Raw genomic sequence first — 23,336 nt, 5'->3', positions numbered from 1 at the left:
CTCCAAAAAGTTTGTGCCAGTTTACCTCTTCACAACAAAACCTTGTTGACTCTTCCCCCCACCCTGTCCAACACTGAGTCTTACCAGCTTTTCATCCTTGCAAATCTGATAGATGAAAAATGGCATTTCATTGTTTAATTTATATTCGTATTATTAGTGATAATCCTTTATAGGCTTATTGCATATTCCAATGATTTCCAAACTTTGTTGAGTGCTCAAATCATCGGAGGAGCTTCTAAAAATACTAGTGCCCAAGTCACATACCCTATGAATTATATCACTATGTGAGAGCCAGGCATCAATATTTGTTGAAGGATCTCCAGGTGTTTCCAATGTTCAGCAAAATTGGGGAACCACTAACATAAACAGTCCTCTTTGTAGCTTTTGTCAATTTTTCTACTGACTTGTTTATACGTTAGTATCTATTTGAAAGAGTTTTGTTTTATCAGGAATTTAGCCCTTCCTAAGTTTGGCAAATATTATTACAAATTTGTCTTTTATTATTATCTGTGGTTGTTTTGACATGGAGAAGTTTAATATGTATATAGTCAGAATTATCCACTTGTTTTCCTTCATTGCATCTTGTATTTTACTTCCTCACTAATGATGAAAAAACAATAACTGGCTAGATTATATTGGCATCTGCAATTTATTTTAATATAATGAGTTAGGTATGGAACCAGCTTATTTTTTCTCCAGATGGCAAAATGGTTATTTTTTTCATAAAATGGTTACTTTTCCAACATAATATTAAATAACCCGCTTTTCCCTATTAATTTGTAATGACATCATTTTCACATGGAAATTTCTTGCATATTTTCCTCAGGTTTATTTGTTTTATTTTTCATTGCTATTGTGAATATGATCTTGCTTTCCCTTGTGGTTATGGTCTTTATAGGAAAATGTATAATTTTTGCATATTTCTTTTCATTATAAGCCTTTTTTATTATCCCTAAATTCAAATATACATATCCATATATATTTTTATACTGATACATTCTTTATAGTTCTCCTTTCAATGCCTGCATAGAATTCAGCCATAGGAATATGCCATAATTTAATGTTATATCTACTAGCACTGGGGCTTTCTGGTGGCTCAGCAATAAAGAATCTGCCTGCAATGCAGGAGCCACAGGAGACTCAGTTTTCATCCCTGGGTGAGGAAGACCCCCTGGAGGAGGGCTCAGCAAGCCACTCCCGTATTCTTGCATGGAGAATTGCATGGACTTAGGAGGCTGGTGGGCTACAGTCCATAGGGTTGCAGAAAGTTAGACATGACTGAAGTGACTTTGCATGCACATATGCACTACTAGTATTGAGCATTTGGGTGATTTTTCAATTCTTTAGCATAAAAATTTAGATGCAATTAATGTTTTTAAGCATGTAGCCTTTTTTCCTTCAGGATAAGTTCCCAAGCATGGAAATTACTTGGGCATAAGTAGTTTTAAGCTTTTTTTGGCAACTACTGCTATACATTGATAAGTATTGAGGGTGGTTGGATTTGACTATGGTAAAGCAGGTTCCAGAGGCTTGAAGCTGGGGAGTTGATGAAGAGTCTCAAGTATATGGATTAGAGAAAGGAACAGTCTTCAAAAGATACCCAAAACTACTAATAACCAGGGAAATGCACATTAAAACTACAACGAGAGGGGCTTCCTTGGTGGTGCAGTAAAGAATCCACCTGCCAATGCAGGGCACACAGGTTTGATCCCTGGTCTGGGAAGATCCCACATGCCATGGGGCAACTAAGCCTGTGTGCCACAGCTACTGAGTCCATATGCCACAACTACTGAAGCCTGCAGGCCCTAGAGCCTGTGCTCCACAACAAGAGAAGCCACCACAGCAAGAAGCCTGTGCCCCACAACTAGAGAGCAGCCCCCACTTGCCACAACTAGAGAAAGTCCATGCTCAGCAATAAAGAACCAGCACAATCATAAATACATAAATTTTTAAAAACACAGAATAAGAGATAATTTCATACATGTTGGATTGGCAAAAGTAAAAAGTTAGATGATAACCCCTTGGTATTCCCCCAGTGGGAGTTTTCTTACATAGCAGTGGAAGAGATATTAGTAAAAATTACTTTAGAAAACAATTTGGCAATATCTAGCCAATTTAAGCCAGCAGTTTTTACTCTTGGGGTATATACATTAAAGAAACACAACATGTACAAGAAAGCTCACAGCAGGATTGTTTATACCATTCTTCATTGAATCTAAGACACATCATTCACTAAAGGAAAATACCATCCAGTATTACATATCATCATTTTTAATAAGTATCTCCTAACTCAAATATTTCAAAATGGGAAAAAAAACTGATAAAATATGGTAAGAGCAAAAACTTAAAGGCAGCTTAAGTGTCCATGGCACAAAAAAATGGATAAATAAATTGTGGTATAGTTTACAGCTATGAAAATTAATGAGCCAGATCTAAACCTATTAATGTAGGCAAATCTTATAAACATAATACCAAATGAAAGAAAAATGTTTACTGCAGAATACATATTTTTTTTTTAGGTTTTTAAAACATTTTTTAAATAAAATAAAAGAATCATTTTAATTCTACTGTAGAATTATCATGAATTATTCAAGATTTAATTGCATCAGGATAAATTAAGCTTCCACGTGGTTTAGATACAACAAATCTTTGCAAAGCTAAATAAGCTTACTGACCACTGAACCTTTTACATTAATAGTTTAATTTTCACGTTACCAACTGTTCTAATGGCTTATATAACCATTGACCATTTTCTTCAAAATCATTTAAGAAGACTGAAACACAAACGTTTTCAAAGTCTAGGAAATAAGCAAAATCATATCATTAGAACATTTACCTCTTCAAAGAAAAAAAAATGTTAATGGCTTGATCGTTTTTGACAGCTCTGCCAGAGTTGAGAAAAATGAATTCACTTGGAATTTTCATTTCAATCTTGCGAGCAAATACTGCAATACTTGGAAACTATTCACCAGCCTTACAGTCATACCAACATCTTCATCAGTCTGGGTTGAAGGGTTGGTGTCTCGACTCCGGGTAAGAGGTTCCTCAGGGCTAACTGAAGAGGTACACCAGCTCCTCAGCAGCCTTCGGACCCCAACCGAGCGAACAATGAAGCAAGCGCAGCCCATCTGCATTCATTCTAATTTGCAACAATAACACAAGACCTGAAAGGGAAGATGATGGAAAACTCAAGGGGAAATGTTCTAAGAGCCTCCTGCTCCTTTGGGCAGCATGCCAGCAAGCTCGTGATGCTGAGACACACACAGATCCACATCTTCCATGCAGCCCTTGCTTACTGTACTTTTAATTTTGATTAAAAAAAAAAAAAAAGACGTGATCACACAGAAAACATCATCGGTGGCAGAACCATAAACTGAGCCAGTGCAATGGGAAACACGCGTCACCGCCCCTCCGGGTGCCCTGCTACCACTGGCTCCCTGGACGGAGCTCAGGAGCGGTAGTACTCAAGCAGCTTCTCATGCGTGGGTTTTAGAATCTTCTTGTCTGCCATGTTCACCACCCACCCTGGAGCCAGACCAAAGGAAATCTGCCGTGGATCCTTCCGAGTACTGAGCATTTTGAAGAGTTCGTCTTTAGTGATGTCGGGTAAAATATAGCCTTACTTCTTGGCGAGCTCCAGTCTTGCTTCGGGAAATCCGGGGGGATCCGCCAGGTAGCCTCGGTTTCTCGCATCAGTGTAGTAGGGCACGAGTGCCTGGGGGGGAGCATCCGCTTGGGAATGGGTTGCCCACGGAGAAAGAATGGGATGGGTTTGCACAGAATTTCCAGGCTTCGAGGGTCGTAGAAGGCGGTCGTGACGACACCCCCATTCCTCTCGATGGCGGCGATGGCCAGCTCAGAAGCTAGCTGAACTTCGAGGTTAACTTTTGCCTTAAAGGTGTCAGCGCCCTCCTCTACCAGCTGGACTCCATAGTCCCTTTTAGATGGCTGGATGGTAACACCTCGCCCATTGACCAGCTGGGTTAAGTCAATAGGTTGTGTGGGATCAACACGGCCCAAGTCAATCAGGTACTGAAGCCTGTTGAGACTCAAAGGCTGATACTGGTGTCTGAAGCTGTGTCCTTCATTAAACCCGTATTTTGGGATTCGAAGGTAAAATGGAGTCTGGCCTCCTTCAAAGCCCAGCCGGGGCCGGGTTTCTCTCTGGCCTTCTCCCTTGTGGCCCCTGCCACACTTCCTACCTTTTCTCTGACCTCTTCGTCCTCTTTCTGGTTTCCTGGAGCCCAGGTTCGGCCTCAAGTTAGCCAGGCTCACACGAGGCAGAGCCCGAAGCAGGTCCAGGGCCCCAGGCCCTGCCCCCCCGCACCGGGCCGGCCATGACCCGCTTGCCAGAATACATATCCTTTATATACAAAGTTTAAAACATTCCCCTTCCCAATAAAATCTCTTGCTTTGTCAGCACCTGTGTCTCCTCGGACAATTCATTTCCCAGTGTTAGACAAGAGCCCACTTCCTGCAACAGATTCCCTAGAGAAGGGAATGGCAACCCACTCCAGTATTCTTGCCTGGAGAATCCCATGGACAGAGGAGCCTGGCAGGCTATAGTCCATGGGGTTACAAAGAGTCGAATATGATTGAGCAACTAACACTTTCATTTTCACAAGAGCATAAGGGACTTGGTTCAGGAGATGGAAAAGGACATAACCCCAGCTAATCCTCCCCTTCCCCTCTTCCTACTGGAGACCCCCCAAGTGGAGACCTGCCAGATATGGTGGCCGGGCATCTTAGTCAGAGCTCTTTCAGTCAAAAGTGGCAGAGTAACTAAAGTGAGTTCAAAGACACTTGAGGGGGAAAAGTGGCTTTATCGTCTCCTGTAACTAGAAAGTCATGACTCATGGGCTTTGCAGCAAGTAGGCTTCAGGCACAGCTGAATCTAGTGGTCCAGACTCTGTCCTCAGAATTTTATCTCCCCATCTCCGCTTTGCTTTTTTCCATGTCAGCTTCATTTCTAAGACTGAGTCCTTCCATATGGTGGCAAAGATGACCAAAAGTACCTCAGAGGTTACATCTTCCTTAGAGTTCATAATCCAGATAAAAGAGGTTCCCTCTCCCTCTCCCACTCCCCTCACTCTCTCACTCTCTCTCTCTCACTTTCTTCTCCCCCATATAATCCTGAAAAGAAAAATAAGAATGAGGAGGAGGTCTAATAGTTCCTTAATGAATCACCAAGTCTAAGGGATGGGAATGCCAAATGGCCACATTGGCCAGGGGCGCACATTTGAAAGGGTAGGTAGATTCCCCACAATTGGCAGTTCCCTAAAATCCCAAAGGAACAGGATTTTCTCTTATTGGTGGAAGTAAGTAGAAAGGGATGCTGGAGGTCATTATGTCCACGGTATCAGTGTCCCACAGACAGACTCAGTCATGCCTTAACCTCAGAATTAGCCTGAAAACTTGGAATTGTCCCATATAGATCCTGTCCATATACTCCATAATAAAGTCAGAAAATAATCAAATTATTTTGCCTCAAATAATTATAAAGCCTAGGAATAATTGTAAATATAAGTAATTATAAACTCCATGTCTGGCATACCAGGTATGACTCTGCTTCAGAAAATACTTCCAAGGGAAGTTAGAAATAGGGTAGCCAGTCTTGCTAGTTTGTCCAGGACTTTGTTTTCAGCACTGAAAGTGCCTTACCCCAGGAAACCTACAGTCTTGGGCCAGCCATGCTGGTTGATCACTCTCAAATGAACCTTCATTTTCAGCTATTGTTTGCAGCAAACAAGAGCTCCCGGCTCCAGGCCAGGGGCGACAGGGGCCAGCTCTGCACTCTTGGAATCCAGAGTCCTCCCCCATGGTGTGGTGATGAAGTTCTGCATCACCAGAAAGCAGACAGTTTCCACATTCTCACCCCACCACACCTCTACGACACATGCACAGTGGGAGGAGGGCGGTGTCGCTCCTACTTTGCAGGAGATAGCTGCAATGCTCCTACACATGTGACACAGGGCCTGAGCCCAGTCCCCCACCCCCCCCGCACCGGGTCCTGTCCGGAAGGAGCTGGAGAATCCAGTTTTCCTGAATTGCTTGCGGCTCCTGCCGCTCTCTGCTCCTGCCCCCTGTCTGCCAGCTATGCTTGGCTCACCTGCATCCTAAGCCTCGCCCAGGCTGCCTGGATTACCGCAGTAGGACTGCAGACTCAGCCCAAGGGTGGCCCCACCCACCCAGTCAGCGTGGATGCCCTCTGCCCCACTGCCTCCTTCCCGCTGCTCGGCTTTCCCAGGCCCTGGAGCCCACCTGCTGCCAACCAGACAGAGCCAGTAGGAGGCGGGCAGGCAACCAGGCAGGAGTGAGCCTCCCGGAGGTCACGCTGTGTCAGACAGCCGGCTCATCACTCTCCACTTCCTGGGCGCACTTTGTTTAACTCCAATCCTCATCACTACCTTAAGACCAACCAAATATCACTAAAAAAAAAAATGCCTGGCAGGACAAGCAGGGCTGAAGCTTGTGGGGACAGTTGGAAATGAGTCTTTAGGGTCCTGTTGTAGGAGCCCCAGGGGCTGAGGATGCTAAACCAGTTTAGTACAAAGCGACTTCCTTCTCCAGTGAGGGATCATGGTCCTTCTTCCCCTGACAAGAAAGAGCACATGTGCATCCCGCTCCCAAGTACACACACGCACACTCTCACACATGTGGTGTGGGGGTGGGGGAGAGGAGTTGGCAGCCCTGGATCCTGGTGAGGACAGGCTGCAAAGTCTGTTTTCACCCCTCACCCCCAATGCCCTCCTCACAGGGTCTCCCATCCCCCTCACCAAATATCAGCCTGTTTTAGTCATTTTTGCTCTTCCTGACCGTTAACTTGGTTTTCTAGCACTCAGCACGCTGCTTCGACAGTTTGGTGTCCATCATATTATATTCAGAAGGACCCTGTGAATCTCCTATTTATTCTCATACTGAGCTGATGCCCGAGCAAGGCGTGGCCTCAGTGGGCAGCAAAAGTCGGAAACAGGAAAGGGCCCCGAGGCTGCCTGATTCTATGGTCTTACCATTGTTGTGTCCCAGACTCACCTGAGATGATGGAAGTATATGGATGCCAGGCCCCACTCCTGGGATTCTGGACTGACTTAGTCCAACCTCCCATTTTACAGAAGAGGAAAGTGGGGCCCAGAGAGAGGGAGCCATTTGTTTTGTATCGCACAGCAGAGCTGTAACCGGAGCCCACGATTCCTGGCTTCCAGGGCAATGCTCTGCCCACCACACCATGGTGCCTTCCCAAACACGAATGGACCCTGACCTTGAAACCAGGGGAGCCAAGGCATTCCTTGGCTCTGCTGGTCTCTGTCAAACCCATGACTTGATATGAGAGCCTTTCCTGCCAATTGCCCAATCCCCATCTCCCCTGTCCTGAGAGATAGTGGGGAAGAGCTCTCAGGAAATGACTGCAGAACTTTGGCTCAGGGCCTTGAACCAGATGGAATCAGTGGGGAATTCTGTTCCTCTGCTAGAACCTGGCTGGAACCAAATTCAGTCTAAAGACACAGCACCAGAGAATGGGGTCGACAAGAGCCATCAGATACAGTTCTTAAAACAACAGCGCCAGGAAAACCTGGCCCTGTCAGGTCAGCCCCAAGCTGAAAATGCTAGAAGACCCCCTTAACCCTCTCCCTGTGGAATCTGGGAGTTCCCCCCACTGCCCCACACCACGTTCCCTGACTGAGGAGCTGACATCAGGAGACATGCAGGGTGGGGGGCATGTTTGGTCAGCTGGCTTTGGACCAAGAAAACTAAGGGCTGCTTGTTACAACTCCCCCTCTGTGGGAGGAGCCAGGAGCTTGGCTCCCTGCTCCCATCTGCCAGTGGGCTCCCTCAAGCTTAGTTGGATGGGGAACAAAAAAGGAAGCCAACCGAAGAAAGAAGAGCAGAAGAAGGTGAGGGGAAGAAAAGAAGAAGAAGGGAAAGGGGGAGAGTTTATTTCTGAAGTAAAAAGAAAAGGGGAAGAAGGAAGAGAAGAAAATGAGAGAAAGGAGGGAGAGTGGAGAAGTGCCAGGACAGGAGGCTAGGATTGTCAAATGAGCTTAGATGTGACATCACACTACCTCCAGGTCACTAGGTAAAAATCAATCAGACCTAGTCATTCCAGTCAAAGTTATTTTCTCAAGAGAAATGAAGACTCATATATACACAAACACCTGTGCATGTATTTAGAGCAGCTTTATTCATAATTACTGAAAATGGGAAACACTTTTGTCCTTCAACTGATAAATGAGTAAACAAATTGTAATTTTTACAATGGAAAACTACTACATAGCAATGAAAAAGAAAGAACTCATACAGTGGCATGGATAAATCTCAAAGTTTGGCCAAAGAAAAGACAACACTATGATTCCACTTATATCAAGCTCCAGAAGTGACACATCTAGTCAATAGCAGCAGAGCCGATCAGTGGTTCCCTGAGGTCCAGAGGGAAGGGTAGTCATTGACCACAAAGGACTGTGAGGCAACTTCAGGGAGCAATGAAAAAGATCTATGATTTGAGTGTGGTGGTGGTTATACATTTGTATGTGTTTGTCAAAATCTATCAAATGAATACACTTTATTGTGTTAAATTATACCTCAATAAAGTTTATTTCTGAAGTAAAAAAAAAAAGTCGATTCACCAAATGATGAGTTTACCACAAATATAACCTTTCTACTAGATCATCCACAAAGGCCCCCGTCACATGGTGTTCACTGAGCTGGGTGCTCAGGATCCAGCAACACCAGCCAAGCAGTTCTCACTGTTGGGGCCCACAGCTCCCATAACTTTCAGGCCCCCTCAGGCAGCCTTGCAGAGTTTCTGTGAACCTTCTCCAGCCTCTTCCATCTATTCTCTGGGTGGAAAGGACACATCTGTGAGGCTGCATCTCCCAGAGGTCAGACGTGCTCTCGGCTCAGCTCCTGAGAGTCTCTCACCATTACACCAGCTGTCAGGTGATGGAGGTGGGGGCACACAATGCCATAAACGACCGCCTATGTATTTCTCCATGTCTCTTATCTATAGGAAAGCTGAGTCCTCGAGAAATTCAGAAACCAAGATTTAACTTCTGATTCTCTTTGTATTTTGAAGACAGTCTCCTACCTCAAGGAAGCAGAGGCCAGAGGCCAGTTTGAGGGAAGGAAGGACCACAGGGATCACAAAGACAAAAACAAAAAACAAAACCACACAGCTTAAAATGTTCACTTTCATCCTTTTTAAAAAACTCTTTGGTAAATCTCTGATTCCCAGGAGAGGCTCAACAATGAGTTCCTTACTTACTGGAAGTCTGTGTTTGGAATTGGTTTCTCCAGAATTAGGGCCACCTCCTGCCTGCCCAGCGAATGTTCTCCACCAATGTCACAGCAGCTGACTCCTCTGTTTAGCAACGTCACCTGCCCTGACACCTGGCACCGTGTGGAGCCATAGCCAGGTGACTCCTGCCCTACTTGGCTTCTGCCAACATCTGGCCTCATGGCCAGAAGAAAGCCCTGCCGTCTCTGTAAATTGACTCGACAGGAAGGAAGTGTCTGCCTGTGTAGACCTAGCCTGACCTAAATGCAGGTGGACAAGACTCTGCTCTGGCCAGGCCAAGTGACCAGAGACAGTGAAGAATGAATGGAGCCTGTAATCTCACCTCCCATCACCTGTCTCTGACAGTCACAGGCCCTGCTCTGGATTTCTCTTCCTCCTCCTCAGACCTGCAGGTTTACCTTTCCTGGGCACTGTCCCCTCAGGCCCGGAGTGACAGCTTGAGAAGCTGAGACAGAGTCTGCCTGGAACTGGGGGCACTGGGAGCCTGCAGGGCAATTGGATAGGATGAGACCCATGGCCACTCCTCGCTGGTGAAGAGGGAGAGGCATTTATTTACCAGGGGCCTTTTGCAGGCCATGGCTTGCCCCAAGCAGCCACCCTAGGCTGATGAAGGAGGCACGCCTGCCTTCCAGCTCACCCAAACACAGTGCTGATGGCCACCTGTTCTGCCTGTAGGAGTGGGCTTTGCTCTCTTTCTTAAACATTCTCTGCTCATGAGTCACCACTGCCAACAAAAGAATCATCATGATTCTTCTACTTGGCATCTGGGACCTTATTTAATTTCCTTTCTGAGTCTTCCTACCTTTCTTCATGCTGTTTCACCTGACCAAAAAAAATGCCTTTTCCTGGATCCTTCTCTTTCCTTCAAAGACAAGTACAAGTTTTTCCTGTTCCATGCAGCCTCCGCTGACTTTCCCAGTCCTGGGTCGCTCTGATCCCCGAGCAGCATATTTTTCCTCTTATGTGACCCAATCATCCTGAGACCATTTGTGTGACCTTCCTGTCTCATCCAGCGTAGGCTGTGAGCTCCTTGGGCAGATGACATCTTAGTGTCTGAGGTTGTTGTCGGGTGGATCACAGCACTTGTATTGAATCCATCACTAAGTAAGGGCAAGCCATGTGCTAAGATTTAGCTCATCTAGTCGTCACAGCCACCCTAGAGGTAGGAATTATTATGCTTACCGTTTTACAGATGGAGAAACCCAGGCGTAGAGGGATAAATTTATTCAAATTTATGCAGCTAACAAGTGACAGAACCAGTGGTTCAAATCCAAGACTATGAAACTTCAGGGTCTAGACCATGAACTAACTGAACTATATTCAGTCAAGTTTGAGACAATGACAGTGTCATCCTCACAGTGGTGACAGTTGACAAAGAGCAAATTCAGTGTACAAAGGCTCTAGACAGTCTTACTATGTATGAGAGAGAGTCAGAAGCAGGAAGATAAAACCTATCATCCAGTTGAAACCAGAGACACAAGTTTAAGTAGCAGGAATGTCACAAGATTGACAAATGTTGAGCTATGGATATAGGTGCTTTGAGAATTCAAAGCACGAAGTTGGACCTTAACATCTTCTTATGATAATAAAGAAGGGCAGGATCTGTTGACAACACTAGGAACATAATTAATTACTACCCATGTTGAAATGAAGATCTTTTCTTGCCATATTTATCCTTATTTTATATCTTGTTATCATGAAATAGTCATGTCTGGTTTGTTGGCCAGAAGTTCTGAGACATCTTAATGTACTAACTTCAATGGCTGATTATTTTTTTTACCTCCCATTACTTGAAGGATATAATATTTGCTTTACTTTATGTTGCCCAAAATTTATTTACTCATTGTATGTTGTGTTAGCTTCTGCTGAACAGCCCAGTGATTCAGTTATACATATATATATATATATATATATATATATATTCTTTTTCATATTCTTTTCCATCATGGTCTAGTATAGTATATTGAATATAGTACCCTGTGCTATACAATAGGACCTTGTTGTTTATCTGTTTTATATACAGTAGTTTGTATCCCAAACTCTTAATTTATCCCTTCTCCACCCCCTTTCCCTGTTTGGTAACCATAAATTTGTCTTCTATGTCTGTGTTATTTGTTACATGTTTGTTTTAGGAAACTGAGCTTTCTCAATGAACACAGGAACATAAAGAGGCCTTTTACAAACATAACGGAGAATCTCAATTTTCAAGGCCAGTAGCATCTCGTGAAAGGCTGAGTGTATGATGGTTAAAGCCAGAAGTTCTGGGACAGACTGATTTGCATCACAGCCTCATCACTAGTGGCTCAGGCAGTAAAGAATCTGGCTGCATTGTGGGAGACCAGGGTTCAGTCCCTCTGTCAGGAAGATCCCCTGGATAAGGGAATGGCTACCCACTCTAATATTCTTGCCTGGAGAATTCCACAGACAGGGGAACCTGCTGGGCTAGTCTATGGAGTCCAAAGACTCAGACACAACTGAGCAACTAACACCTGTCTCTTACCATGGTGACTTTGAACAAGTGGCTTATCCTCTCCATGTCTCAATTCTTCTTTAAAATGAGATAATAATAGTGTCTACATCACAGGTAATACAAGATATGAAAAGTAGTCCCTGTCACTTTGTAAGCATTCAATAGATGGTAACCACTTTGTTCCTGTTGACATCTGTGTGATGGTCCAATGGTTAACATGCCATAACTAGCCACCAGTAAGAAACTGTTGATGAAAAAGATAAGCAATGTTCCTGCCCTGAAAAGGGTTAATGGTCTGGTGGAATGAGGCAAAAAGAATAGATGAACAAGATAATCAAGATATGCTTTATTGAATTTGATTTAATTTAACTTAATTAATAGCCAGCGCAACACAGAAGCAAGTAGATAAGTGAAAGGCACACGAGTTATGAAGGGTGGATAGGGCAGGGCTCCTGGAAAAAATGACTTTTGAGCAGAGCCATGACAGAGGAGAAAGAGCCAGCTATGCACAGAGCGGAAGTCAAGGACTTCAGGCAAGGGTGGCAAGCGCAAAGTCCCTGAGGTGGGAAAGAATTTAGCATGTTCAGGGCATAGAGGGCCATGAGACAGACCCTGATATTTAAGGAAGCTTAATATATGATAAAAACTAAGATCATGGTATCTGGTCTCAGTACTTCATGGCAAATAGAAGGGGGAAAAGTGAAAGCAGTGACAGATTTTATTTTCTTGGGCTCCAAAACCACTGTGGACAGTGACGACAGCTGTGAAATTAAAAGAGAATTGCTCCTTGGAAGGAAAGTTATGACAAACCTAGACAGCATATTAAAAAGCAGAGACCTCAGTTTGCTGACAAAGGTCTGAATTGTCAAAGCTATGGCTTTTCCAGTAGTCACTCACTGATGTAAGAGTTGAACCATAAAGAAGGCTGTCTGACTCTTTGCCACCCCATGGACTGTAGCCCTCCAGGTTCCTCTGTCCATGGAATTCTCCAGGCAAGAACACTGGAGTGGGTAGCCATTCCCTTCTCCAGGGGTCTTCCTGGCACAGGGATCCAACCTAGGTCTCCTACATTGCTGGCGGATTCTTTACCCTCTGAGCCACAAGGGAAGCCCAAAGAAGGCTGAGCACTGAAGAACTGATGCTTTCAAATTGTGGTGCTAGAGAAGACTCTTGAGAGTCACTTGGACTGCAAGATCCAACCAGTCCATCCTGAAGGAAATCAACCTTGAATATTCACTGGAAGGACTGATCCTGAAGCTGAAGCTCCAACACTTTGGCCACCTGATGCAAAGAGCTGACTCATTGGAAAAGACCCTGATGCTGGGAAAGATTGAAGGCAAAACGGGACGACAGAAGTTGAGATGGCTGAATAACATCACTGACTCAATGGACATGAATATGAGCAAACTCCAGGAGATAGTGAAGGAAAGAAGAGCCTGGCCTGCCACAGTCGATGAGGTTGCAGAGAGACAGACACGACTTAGTGACTTAATAGCAAGAACAATATATGTAATAAAATTGGAACCACACCTTACTAGAAAAAGAACACAGTAATAGATGACATGGTCACAAGTGGCTCCCTATGTAGGGTGAAAGAAAGCAGCAACTCCACTTCACAAGCTAAACTGTTCAAAAGAAGGAGTAGAAGGTGAGGAACCATGGCAAGAAGTAAAAACCACCAGAAGCTGTGGGAAGGTTCTAATCAGGCCTGTCAAATAATCTAGTTTATGTTTTGGGGGAGATTCTGTAGAGAACGCCTTATAGCAAGGCAAAAGTGCAAGCGGGAAGACCAGTTAGACTGAAGCTGTAGTTGAGATGAGGGAGATAATTACTCAGGCCAGAGCAGTGATAGTGACTCTGGGGAAAGGCTGGAGGGAAAAAAATTTTACCTGAGTGCAGAGGGCTGAGGACATGGCCTACTATCACCCTTGGTGCCTGTGAGCCCCGAGTTTATCTTTTTTAAAAAATATTTATTTACTTGGCTGTACCAAGTCTTAGTTGGGATATGTGGGATATAGTTCCTCCACCAGGGATCAAACCAGGACCCCTGCATTGGGAGCACAAGGTCTTAGCCACTGGACCACCAGGGAAGTCCCCCAAGTTTGTATTTTTGATTGTTACTTCCCTGAGCCCACAAATCCTTTCCCATCCTCTCTCTCCAAAGAAAGGCAATCTTTATTCAGCATTCTCAGTGTTGAATAATTGCTACAGTGAAATTTCATTGTTGTTTTAATTTCTCTCGTTACCAATGGTTTGAACATCTCCTAAAATGCTTGTTAGTTTTCTGGGTTTTCCCCTCCTATAAATTGCAGGTTCAAATCTGATTCACTTTTTAAAAATATATTTATTTATTTATTTAGTTTGCTGTGCTGGGGCCTAGTTGGGCATGTGGGATCTAGTTCCCTGACCAGGGATTCAACCTAGCCCCCTGTACTGGGAGCAGGGAATCTTAGCCACTGGACCATCAGGAAAGTTTCTGACTCCCTTTTTGTGTTGGCATGGCCATCTTTTTCTTGTGAAGTATGTAAGAATTCTTTGTATATACTAGACACGAATCCTTTTGTGATTTGCAACTGCATTGAAAACATCTTCTGTTATTCTGTCAGCTATCTATTAACTATTTCTCTGTGTTCTTAGTTGAGAGAAACCCTTACTTCTTATGTAATCCAATTTAGAAATGTTTTCCCTTGTGGTTCGTGGATTCGAAGTGATGTTTAAGAAATCTTCATCCGCAGGACCATGGATAGATTCTCCTATGTTGTCTTCTGTTAACTTCATAGTTTTCCATTTCTTATGCTATAAGAATATACCCATTTACAGCCCATCTTTTTATATGGGGATGGGTGGGGATGCTGTTTTATTTTATATTACACACAGAGCCATTCATGACCATGTCATCTCTTAATCTGTTCTTTTTCTACTGACTTGTGGTGCCAATTTCCTCCTACGTTAAGTTCCGTTAAAATCAGGGTCTATCTCTGACTCCTCTATTTTGTTCCATTGGTTCTATTCTTACACCAACAACCTACTGCTTGTGTTAGTGTGACTTCATAGTTTATTTTAGTATCAAGCAGGCTGAGACTCTTCTCTTGACTATTATTTTTTAGAAGTGAGTTTGTTACCCACAGATATTTCTTAAGAGGAAGAAATTTGGGATTCGTTTTGGAGGTAGAACTGTGCTTATGGCTTCTTTTGCTTTTCCCCAGTTTTACATTTCTCTTTTTTTAAATTTGACCACATTTCCCTATTGGTTTCTAGTTTTCATACCTTGTTTAGAAAAATCCTCTTCATCTTCCTCATTCTCTAATATTAATATTTTATTTTAAATCTTCTATAGTGTTGTTTTAATGTGTGGCTATTTAATCTGTCTGGAATTCATTTTTGTGTGGTTATAACTAACTTTATTTTATTCCAAATGGTCAGCTAACTTTTCCAATAATGAATAGTCTATCCTTTTCTCACTGATTTAAAATACTTCCTTCATCATATAATGAAATTTCATACATACATAGGGTTGTTTCTAGGCTCTACTTGGCTTATGGAAAGTACTGGAATCCAGAATTTTTGACAAGAACACAAGAGCATTAGATGAGTTGAGCAGTAGAATGGCAGGTGGAGGGGGGTAGTTATAAAGGTCACTGGTCAGCCAGGTGTGTGGGGAGGAACTTGTGAGAGGCAGAAGGCTGAGAATCAAATGCTCCAGATGGGGTGGGAAGGAAGGGACAGGCTCCCAGGTATCTTGAAAGAGGGAAAGTGAAGAATTCATCCTTGCCAGTTCTCCTGGGAGAGATGTTAGTTGAGCCACCGGAAGGAATGTACTTTTCAATGCTGGGTTACCTGAAGCTAAGAGGCTGCCGGTGAAGACAGATCCTGGTCACCCCAATCAATAAGAGTCAATTAACAAGAACCCCAGATATAGACAGAGGTAGGGGTTCAGAGGAGCAGGTTGGGGGTCTCTGGGGAGATCTCAGGCTCTCTGCTAATCAGGGAAGAAAGGGCAGTGGGTAGAAAGAAACTGAGTCCCCTCCACTTTGTGCGGAGATGGTGTCAGACTTTCCACAGGAAGGAACTCTGGGTGCAGGGGCTTTGATCTGGAGCATCAGCAGTGTACCAAGAAAACTGTCATAGCTTAAACTTTATGCTCATTCAGAGACACCCTGGATTGGAGAAGGCAGTTAGGCACCCTTCACCCATAGTGTGGACATTGCCTTGTGCCTGGCACTGCTTGTCTTTCCAGCCCACTCCCACCATTCCCACCCAGGCCTCTGCCCCCTCCTGCTCAACTGAGAGTCCACATGGTCGATTTGCTGCTCAACTCAGCCCTCTCTTGTCTCCTTAGTAGATCACCGATTCTTCACTGTTTCCTTCCTGACCACACCCCGTCAGCACAGAGCCGGACAGTGCATGCTGGCAGGTGTGTCTGCTCTCTTTGCTGTTGTAACAGCTCCCACCTGGGTCAGAGACTGTGTAGAGTGTGCAGAGGAAGAAACTTCCACCCTCCCTCCTGTTAGCCTCCTATTCAGTTTTATTTCATTCAACCTAATTGAGGCCCTGCTCTTGAGGAGTTAATGGACAAATGAAGAAATACAAGGATTGGAGAGCCAGATTTTGCATATACTGCCTAGGCTGGATAGAGCTGGGGGAAGGCAAGGAGGGTGGTGGCTAGGCTCCTTCAAGTTCTGGACATTGAGGACTGCTTAGGAGTCTGGGGCTTGCCCTGGGCCTGTTTGATGGTGAAGTGGGGGGCGGGGGTGGAGGGAATGCGCAGCACATGGACTCCTCAAGAGGAAAAGTTGCCCTTCCCTCACCACAACCCTCACCTTATCAAGTTCAGGACACTGCAGTGCTGTGGGCTGCATAGTCCACAACATCAATCAGCATTGCTTTCCCAAAGTTCAGCTCTGATCATGTCACTCTCTTGCTCAAAAACCATTATGGCTCCCCATTGCCTAGAGAATAAGTCCAAACTTAAAGCACAGATTTTAAAGGTCACAGCTATGGGGCCCTAATATATCTTTCCAGATTGTTCCTCCACAGAGCCTCCCTTCTCTCTGCCCAACCTCCACCACCCTTCATATCCCACTCACCCCCTATACCTCCTCCCACACAGCTCACTACTCTGATACCAGACCACGTACATTCCTGAGCATACCCTGCTTTCTGGCCTCCCTCCTCCTCATGCTGTTCCTTCTCCCAGCATGCCTTTCTCACCTATCATTAGCTATTGCAATCCTGTCCATCGTCCAAGACTCAACAGGTGCCACCTCCTCCATGAAGCCATCTCACATCCAGTCTTTCCCTTCCCAGCCTACACTCATTTTCCAGCTTCTGTGCTCTCTAAACCACAGTTTATTAGCTCTGTAAACCACAGATGTTTACAAATGGGAAGGGTTTATACTGCTCCTTCTAGGATACCCCCTGTTAGCATAGCAAACTCAGAGGTCTGAGCTTCTGAGGGGTTGAAAGCATTGGGCTCCCTGGCTGGACTGTCAGCAGCTTCAAGCCTGGGATTTCCTCTCTTAGTAGTGTGTATGCAGTAGGTGCTCAATAAATGTTGTGAACTAAATCCAATATAGTAGAATCTACCAAAGACTTGTCTGGTGGCTTGGTAGTAAAGAATCCGCCTGCCAATGCAGGATTTGATCCCTGGGTTGGGAAGATATCCCTGGAGAAGGGCATGGGAACCCACTCAAGTATTCTTGCCTGGAGAATCCCATGGGCAGAGGAACCTGATAGGGAACAGTCCATAGCGTCACAAAAGAGTTGGACATGACCTAACGACTAAAAAGCAAGAGTTCACCAAGGGGTATGAATGGTGAATTTGTGTCCTTGGCAGAGGGGGATGGCAAAAACAGACAAGGATGCAAGCTGGGAGGGGTCCAAGCTAAGGCCCCATCCCCCTCTGGAGGGCCTGGCAGGCAGAGAGGAGCAGTGAGGGGATGTCCACTTCCTGCACAGGAGAAGGCTCCGCAGATACCACCAACCAGGTTCCCTCTCTGCATTCAAGTCTAGTCAGCCCTGCATTCAGATTCACCCTGAGTTTCATACAATCACTTTAATCCATGAGCCAGAAAAGCCGGTTGTGGGGCCCCAGGCGATAGCTCAGGCAGGAAACTCCCAGTGTACCCAGCTGGGCAGCCGAGCAAGCGAAGCCACCTCACAGGTCCCCCAAGTAAGCCAACCACCAGGACAGAGATAAGGATCAGCCGGGTGGGGTGGGAGCATCCTTGAAGCTGCCCTGAGCCCAGACAGGGGCTGGGCTTGCCCTCCCTCCGTTGGCCTCCCGTGAGGGAGGGCAGGGAGCACTTGCCCTTAACTCCTCATCACCAAGGATTAGAGCAGTTACTTTCTTTTCCTCATCCTCTAACTTTGGAGTCCTGGTCACGGTCCCTACCTCTCCTGAGGTCCCTGCCCACAGCTTCTGGGGTGCTGAGCCGTGGGACTAAGTAGAGTTAGGAGGGAGGACGCATCCCCCAGATGGCAACTCTGAGCCAGGACCCTCACAAGCTGCAGAGACAGAGCATCCCCCAAACGCGGCTGGGCTAATCCTGGGGTCTGCAGGGTCCATCAGCCTCTTCCTGCCACTCCCTAGCCCACTGGACAGCCTGATTGTTCTCCTGGGGGCAGCAGACTGCTCACCCTACTGGTCCCTGCATTTTCAGGATCTGAAGCCCTGAGGGTCCCTTGATACGAAGAGGCCTGGGTCCAGGACTCAACCCGTCTACCAACTTGAGCCCCTCCCAGAGCAATCCAGCCACTGCCGAGAATCCTCTGGAGGGCGGAGCTCTGAGTCAGAGTATAAATTCCCCATCTCACCAGCCAGCTACAGAGCCACATGATGCTCCAGAAGCAGATGCCCATCTGGGTCTCCCACTACCCACCAGACTCATGCCAAGAGGACGGGGACAGGCCCGCGGCCACCTGTGCCTTGGAGGTGAGGGAAAAGGGCTGGGTGGGTGGGCCAGGAGCCGAGGGCAGGAGACACACTCAGAGAGGGCTAGGATCATGGCAGACTCCAGAGACACAGAGCACTTTGGCTAGGGCAGCACCTGCTTGGCACTGGGGATACAGTCTGGCCCAGCTTCAGATACCCACAAACTTGACAAGATGCATGGGAGTGGCTCAGGGCTGTCCTGGGGCCAGCAGCACCCAGGAAGTGCTCAGCATTGCAGGGGATGGGTCACATTTGGCCACTCCTAGCAGCGAGCAGGGTTTCACCCTGTGGACCTGCCGAACTGCCTGCTGTGAGTGTGTGGTGTGGTGTCAGGTGAAGACCAGAGCCATTGTTGACCTGTTCCCATTGGCCATGAAGTGCCCCTCCTAGTTTTGTGGTCGAGACCCCTGGGTCCATGTAACAGCTCTCAGGGAAACCCCAGGTTCATGGGTCAAACCTCCAGGGCTCTGGACCAGTTCTGTCTGGGCTTTCCCACCTCATCTCAGACTCCCAGTTTGCTACCAGCATGCCATGGCAAGCACTGTCAGCAGTGACATCTTCCTGTTGACCTTCCCCCGGCCCACACTAGATCATGGAACAAGATGAATGATGCCCCGGAAGTGTTTTGTCTCGGGGTGGGAGGTGGAGACCCTGCTCAGTCTCCAAGGATCCCAGGAGGGAAGTTCCAGGCTGTGTGGTGCCCGGTGCCCCATTGGCCAGTCCAGGATGGATGTCACCTTCTGGGCTGTTTCTATACAGCCCCCGGGGTGCTCAAAGAACCTCTAGTCCACATGTGCTCCTGTCTCCCTTGTCTCATTGAGCCTCCAGGAGTTTGAGTGAGGAGAAACCTCCACAGAAGGGACAGAGAGCTGTACTCTTCCCTCTCAGGTCCTGGGAGGTCCATAACTCAGAGCTAGGACTTCTTGCCCTAACCCCTCACCTAGTCTGAGTGATAAAAAGGAACGTGGTCTGGGGAGCTGCTCAGACTAGCAGGGAAACATTCTAGGGGCCCATAGAGTCCCCATCCACATGCTCTCCTTTTAGGGAGGGTCCTTGCCTCCTGGAAGCTACCACCAGGCTGTCCTGAGCTCTGACACAAGTGTTGCAGGAAACTGATGGATACAACCACTCTCCAGCAAGGAGGTGGCATCACCAGCCAGCCCTGCCCTGAGAAGCCCTGCAGAGGGGAGTTCCCACAGGCTTCCAGGGAGCTGTCTTCCCTCTTCAGCACCCAGACCTCGTGGGCTGGTTTGGTTAGGGTAGGCTTGATCCTTACTACTTCTGAAATATGGTTGTCATACCCTCCTCCCAACACCCCTACCTGGGAGCCAGACCCTGGGAGCCCACCTGTAACTAAATATTCTTCAAATGTGTGGTGACAGCTAGTTTTCTGGGGTGTTATGATAGCCCCCAAATGAGAGCTGAGGATTTTACTCCTGCCTCTGCTGTTAACTACTCTAGTGCATGACCCGGAGCAAGCTATTAACTGAGTTGGTTAATTCGCGGTGAGGGCCAGCCTACAAGTGGAGGGAATGGGCCCTGCCCTTCAGCCAAGTACATCTACACCTGAGTCCTGGCCCCGCCCCTTCTGGGCTGTATGACCCCGTTTGAGATGCAAGCTCTTTAACCTTGGTCTTCTTCTCTGCAAAGAGGAATAGTAGTGCCTTCCTCAGAGTCTCGTTGGGGCAGGGGGCCTAGAGGAGAACAGATACAGTGCCCCCAGGTGGAGCAGAGCCTGGCACATGAGAGAAGGGTAATGAATTGTGTTCCCAACCTCCCCACCAAAACCCTGTCTATAAAGTAAGGGGCTGGGAAGGGGTAATAATGGATTGCAAAATAATCAATCCTGAGAGTCAAGCTTTTTTCCACATGAACTGGCAAGATGACCCTGTCCTAAGGAGGTTTCAGGAGAAATAGAGTCCTGGCAAAACCAAGGCCAGGAGGAGGCTGGAGCCAGGTGTGCCTACAGCCTGAGCCATGGCGTCCCAGAAACCTGCCATCCAGTCCCGTCCCTGCCCCCCCATCCCTACACAGCGGTCCTGGTTGTTAAAGTATCTAAATACACTTCACTGGTTGCCAAATCGTCCCTGCCTTGAGCTCCAACCTCCTGAGTGCTCTGTGGTCCCTGTCCCTGGATCCTCCAGTGCCCCCATGAGCTGGAGGATTACTACCCATCCCTGATCCTGAGCTGCAGACTAGCTGGTGCTTGGCCAAATCTGCTGTTAAATGTTCACTCTGATACCCAGCTAGCACATCCTATCAGAGGGACAAGCTTGTCCAAACCCCTGAAATTCTTACCCGGATCCCATAAGCCACCCCATACACTTGGGGTTCCATAAACCCACCAGTTTCTAGTTCCCATAGTCACAGACACTATCCTTTGATCTATCACATCTTTCTAGTGTGTGTTCATTAGCTCTGGGACCATGAAGTTTTGTGTATGCCTAGCATCACTCTAACTGAGCTAATTATATCAGGAGTAAAATATGTACACTCACTTTAATCCCAGAAGGTCATTTTTCATAGACTTAATTCCTGGAATCATCTGGCCCTAAGACCTGAGTCCCGTGTTCCTGCTGCCTTCCTCCCAGCACGGCCCCTCTGGGCTCTCTCTCACACCCTCAAGGCTGTGTCTCCCTGCTAGCAGATGGATGAGTGCTATGCAGAGTACTTTGCAACTGGGTGTCTCCTGAAAATTCCTGGGCTGCAGGTGTAAGCTGAGGCTCCAGACCACAAAGCAGCCCTCTGTGGCTGCTAGAAAGTGGGAACTTCTCTTAAGAGCTCTTACAGTTCTGACATGCTCTGGTTGTTTAATAAAGGGAGGGATGATGGAATGTGTCAGAAGAATACTGAAAGTAGAAGGACTGCCAGTGTGTGGGGGTTGTTTGGGGCTTTGGGATAACTCAAGGTGAAACAAAAAATCTGCGAGGAAAACAGACTTTCAGAGAAGATTGGGGCAAGCAGCATCTGTCTTCATGTTTGTCGACGGTCACTTTCAAGTTTAAGGTGACCATATAATCGTAGTTATGAACACAGGCTTAAGAATTAGAGCTAGGGGACTTCCCTGGTGGTCCAGTGGTCCACCAGTGACAAAGCTCATTGGTAGTTTTAACTTCGCCTTCCAATGCAAGGGACATGGGTTCAGTCTCTGGTTGGGAAGCTCAGATCCCACATGCCTCATAGCCAAAAAGCCAAAATATAAAACAGCAGTGGTCCACATCACACACACACACACACACACACACACAATCAGAACTGGATGCAAACTCAATTTCCTTTGATTCGAGCTGAGTGCCTGAAGCAAAGGACTTAGGCTCAGAATCTCCATCTGTAAAGCGAAGCTAGTAATAACTGCTTTAGGGGTGCTGTAAGGATTAGTGGTGCTGAGTTAGAGTAGAAGAAATGGTCAACTTCGTCGGAAGGTACAGGGTTAGATGACAGCAGACAGCTTTTCCTGGAAGGCAGGGAGACCCCAAGTGAGGTCCTACAGGAAGCTGTGGATGCCCATTCCCTCCCAGGGAAGACACAAGGGAGCTGGGCAGGGCCAAGAACAGCCCCTCCTGGAGGCAGGAAAAGGGCTGTGGTGGCTGAGAGGACCGGGCTCCTGGGTTCAGAGAAGTGGGGAGTGACCCCTGCCTGGGCCGAGGCCTTGGCTTGGAGACCTCTAGCTGCGCTCTGAAGAAGTGGGTCAGGCTTTACCGGAGCTGCTCTCCTGGATGAAAGCTGACTCCCGCCTCCTCCCCAGATCAGACCAGGACACGTGCTCTGCCCACACGAGGACCCACGTGCCTGGAAGGTGTCTGGCCAAAGGCACAGTCTTATTTCCAGAACCAGAAGGGAAGTGCTATGTGCAGCCTTTGGTCCAAGTGACAAAGCTCAAAAGGCAATCCCATTAGAGCAAGGGATTGATCACGAAAATATTCAGTGTTTCAGAGTTAATCTCACAAAAAGAATCCTCAAACCTGTATGTGACTGTCAGTATGGCTTTATTCAAACTTTGAGGCAGCTGTTGGGGAAAGAGGAGGAAAAGGCCCTAACGCTGACTTATGTGTAGATCTCAGGGACCAAGCAATAGCCTTCCCAGTCATTGTCCTATTGTTCTTGGTTAGAATGAAGCCTCAGGAAATTCCCTGGTGGTCCAGTGGTTAAGATTTTTGCCTTCCAGTGCAAGCGGTGCAGGCTCGATCCTTGGTCAGGGAGCTAAAATCCCCTGTGCCTCTTGGTCAAAAAACCAAAACACAAACAGAAACAATATTGTAACAAATTCAATAAAAGTCTTTAAAAATGGTCCACATCAAAAAGAGAGAGAGAGGGCGGGGACATATGTATATCTATGGCTGATTCATGTTGATGTTTGGCAGAAACCAACACAATTCCATAAAGCAATTATCCTTCAATTAAAAAATAAAAAGAAAAAAAGAACAAATTAAGCCTCAGTAGAGGCTGGAAGGACAGACATCAAAATAGCAATTCTCATGACAAGAAAAAAAATTTTAATTATGTGTGATGATGGATAACTAAACTTCTTGTGGCAACCATATGACAATACTAAACACATATATCATCAGAAACATTATGTTGTATACCTCAAACTCATGCAATGTTATATGTCAATTATTTAACTTTTAAAAAGACAGCAA

At 46.3% G+C, this 23,336-nt stretch overlaps 1 protein-coding gene and 1 pseudogene across 2 annotated transcripts in view; one reads left to right on the top strand and one right to left on the bottom strand.

Annotated features, from left to right (window-relative positions):
- Window positions 1–23,336, top strand: part of PLA2G4E (phospholipase A2 group IVE) — an 81,461-nt gene that overhangs the window by 20,081 nt on the left and 38,044 nt on the right. Inside the window, exon 1 of one of the 2 annotated variants that reach the window (XM_020906808.2) lies at window positions 18,468–18,696. The exons of the other annotated variant lie outside the window; for it this stretch is intronic. Within the exon in view, the coding sequence (XP_020762467.1) occupies window positions 18,598–18,696 (99 nt within the window). The 5' untranslated portion in view covers window positions 18,468–18,597. Of the gene's footprint in view, window positions 1–18,467; window positions 18,697–23,336 lie in introns of those variants that run through there. 2 annotated transcript variants of the gene reach the window in all.
- Window positions 3,289–4,339, bottom strand: LOC110146119 (large ribosomal subunit protein uL15m pseudogene; annotated as a pseudogene).

This window comes from Odocoileus virginianus, chromosome 6 (genome assembly GCF_023699985.2).
Source record: "Odocoileus virginianus isolate 20LAN1187 ecotype Illinois chromosome 6, Ovbor_1.2, whole genome shotgun sequence".
Classification (NCBI taxonomy): domain Eukaryota; kingdom Metazoa; phylum Chordata; class Mammalia; order Artiodactyla; family Cervidae; genus Odocoileus; species Odocoileus virginianus.
The sequence above is the reverse complement of the archived record's forward strand: the minus strand, read 5'-3'. Positions and strand labels throughout refer to the sequence as shown.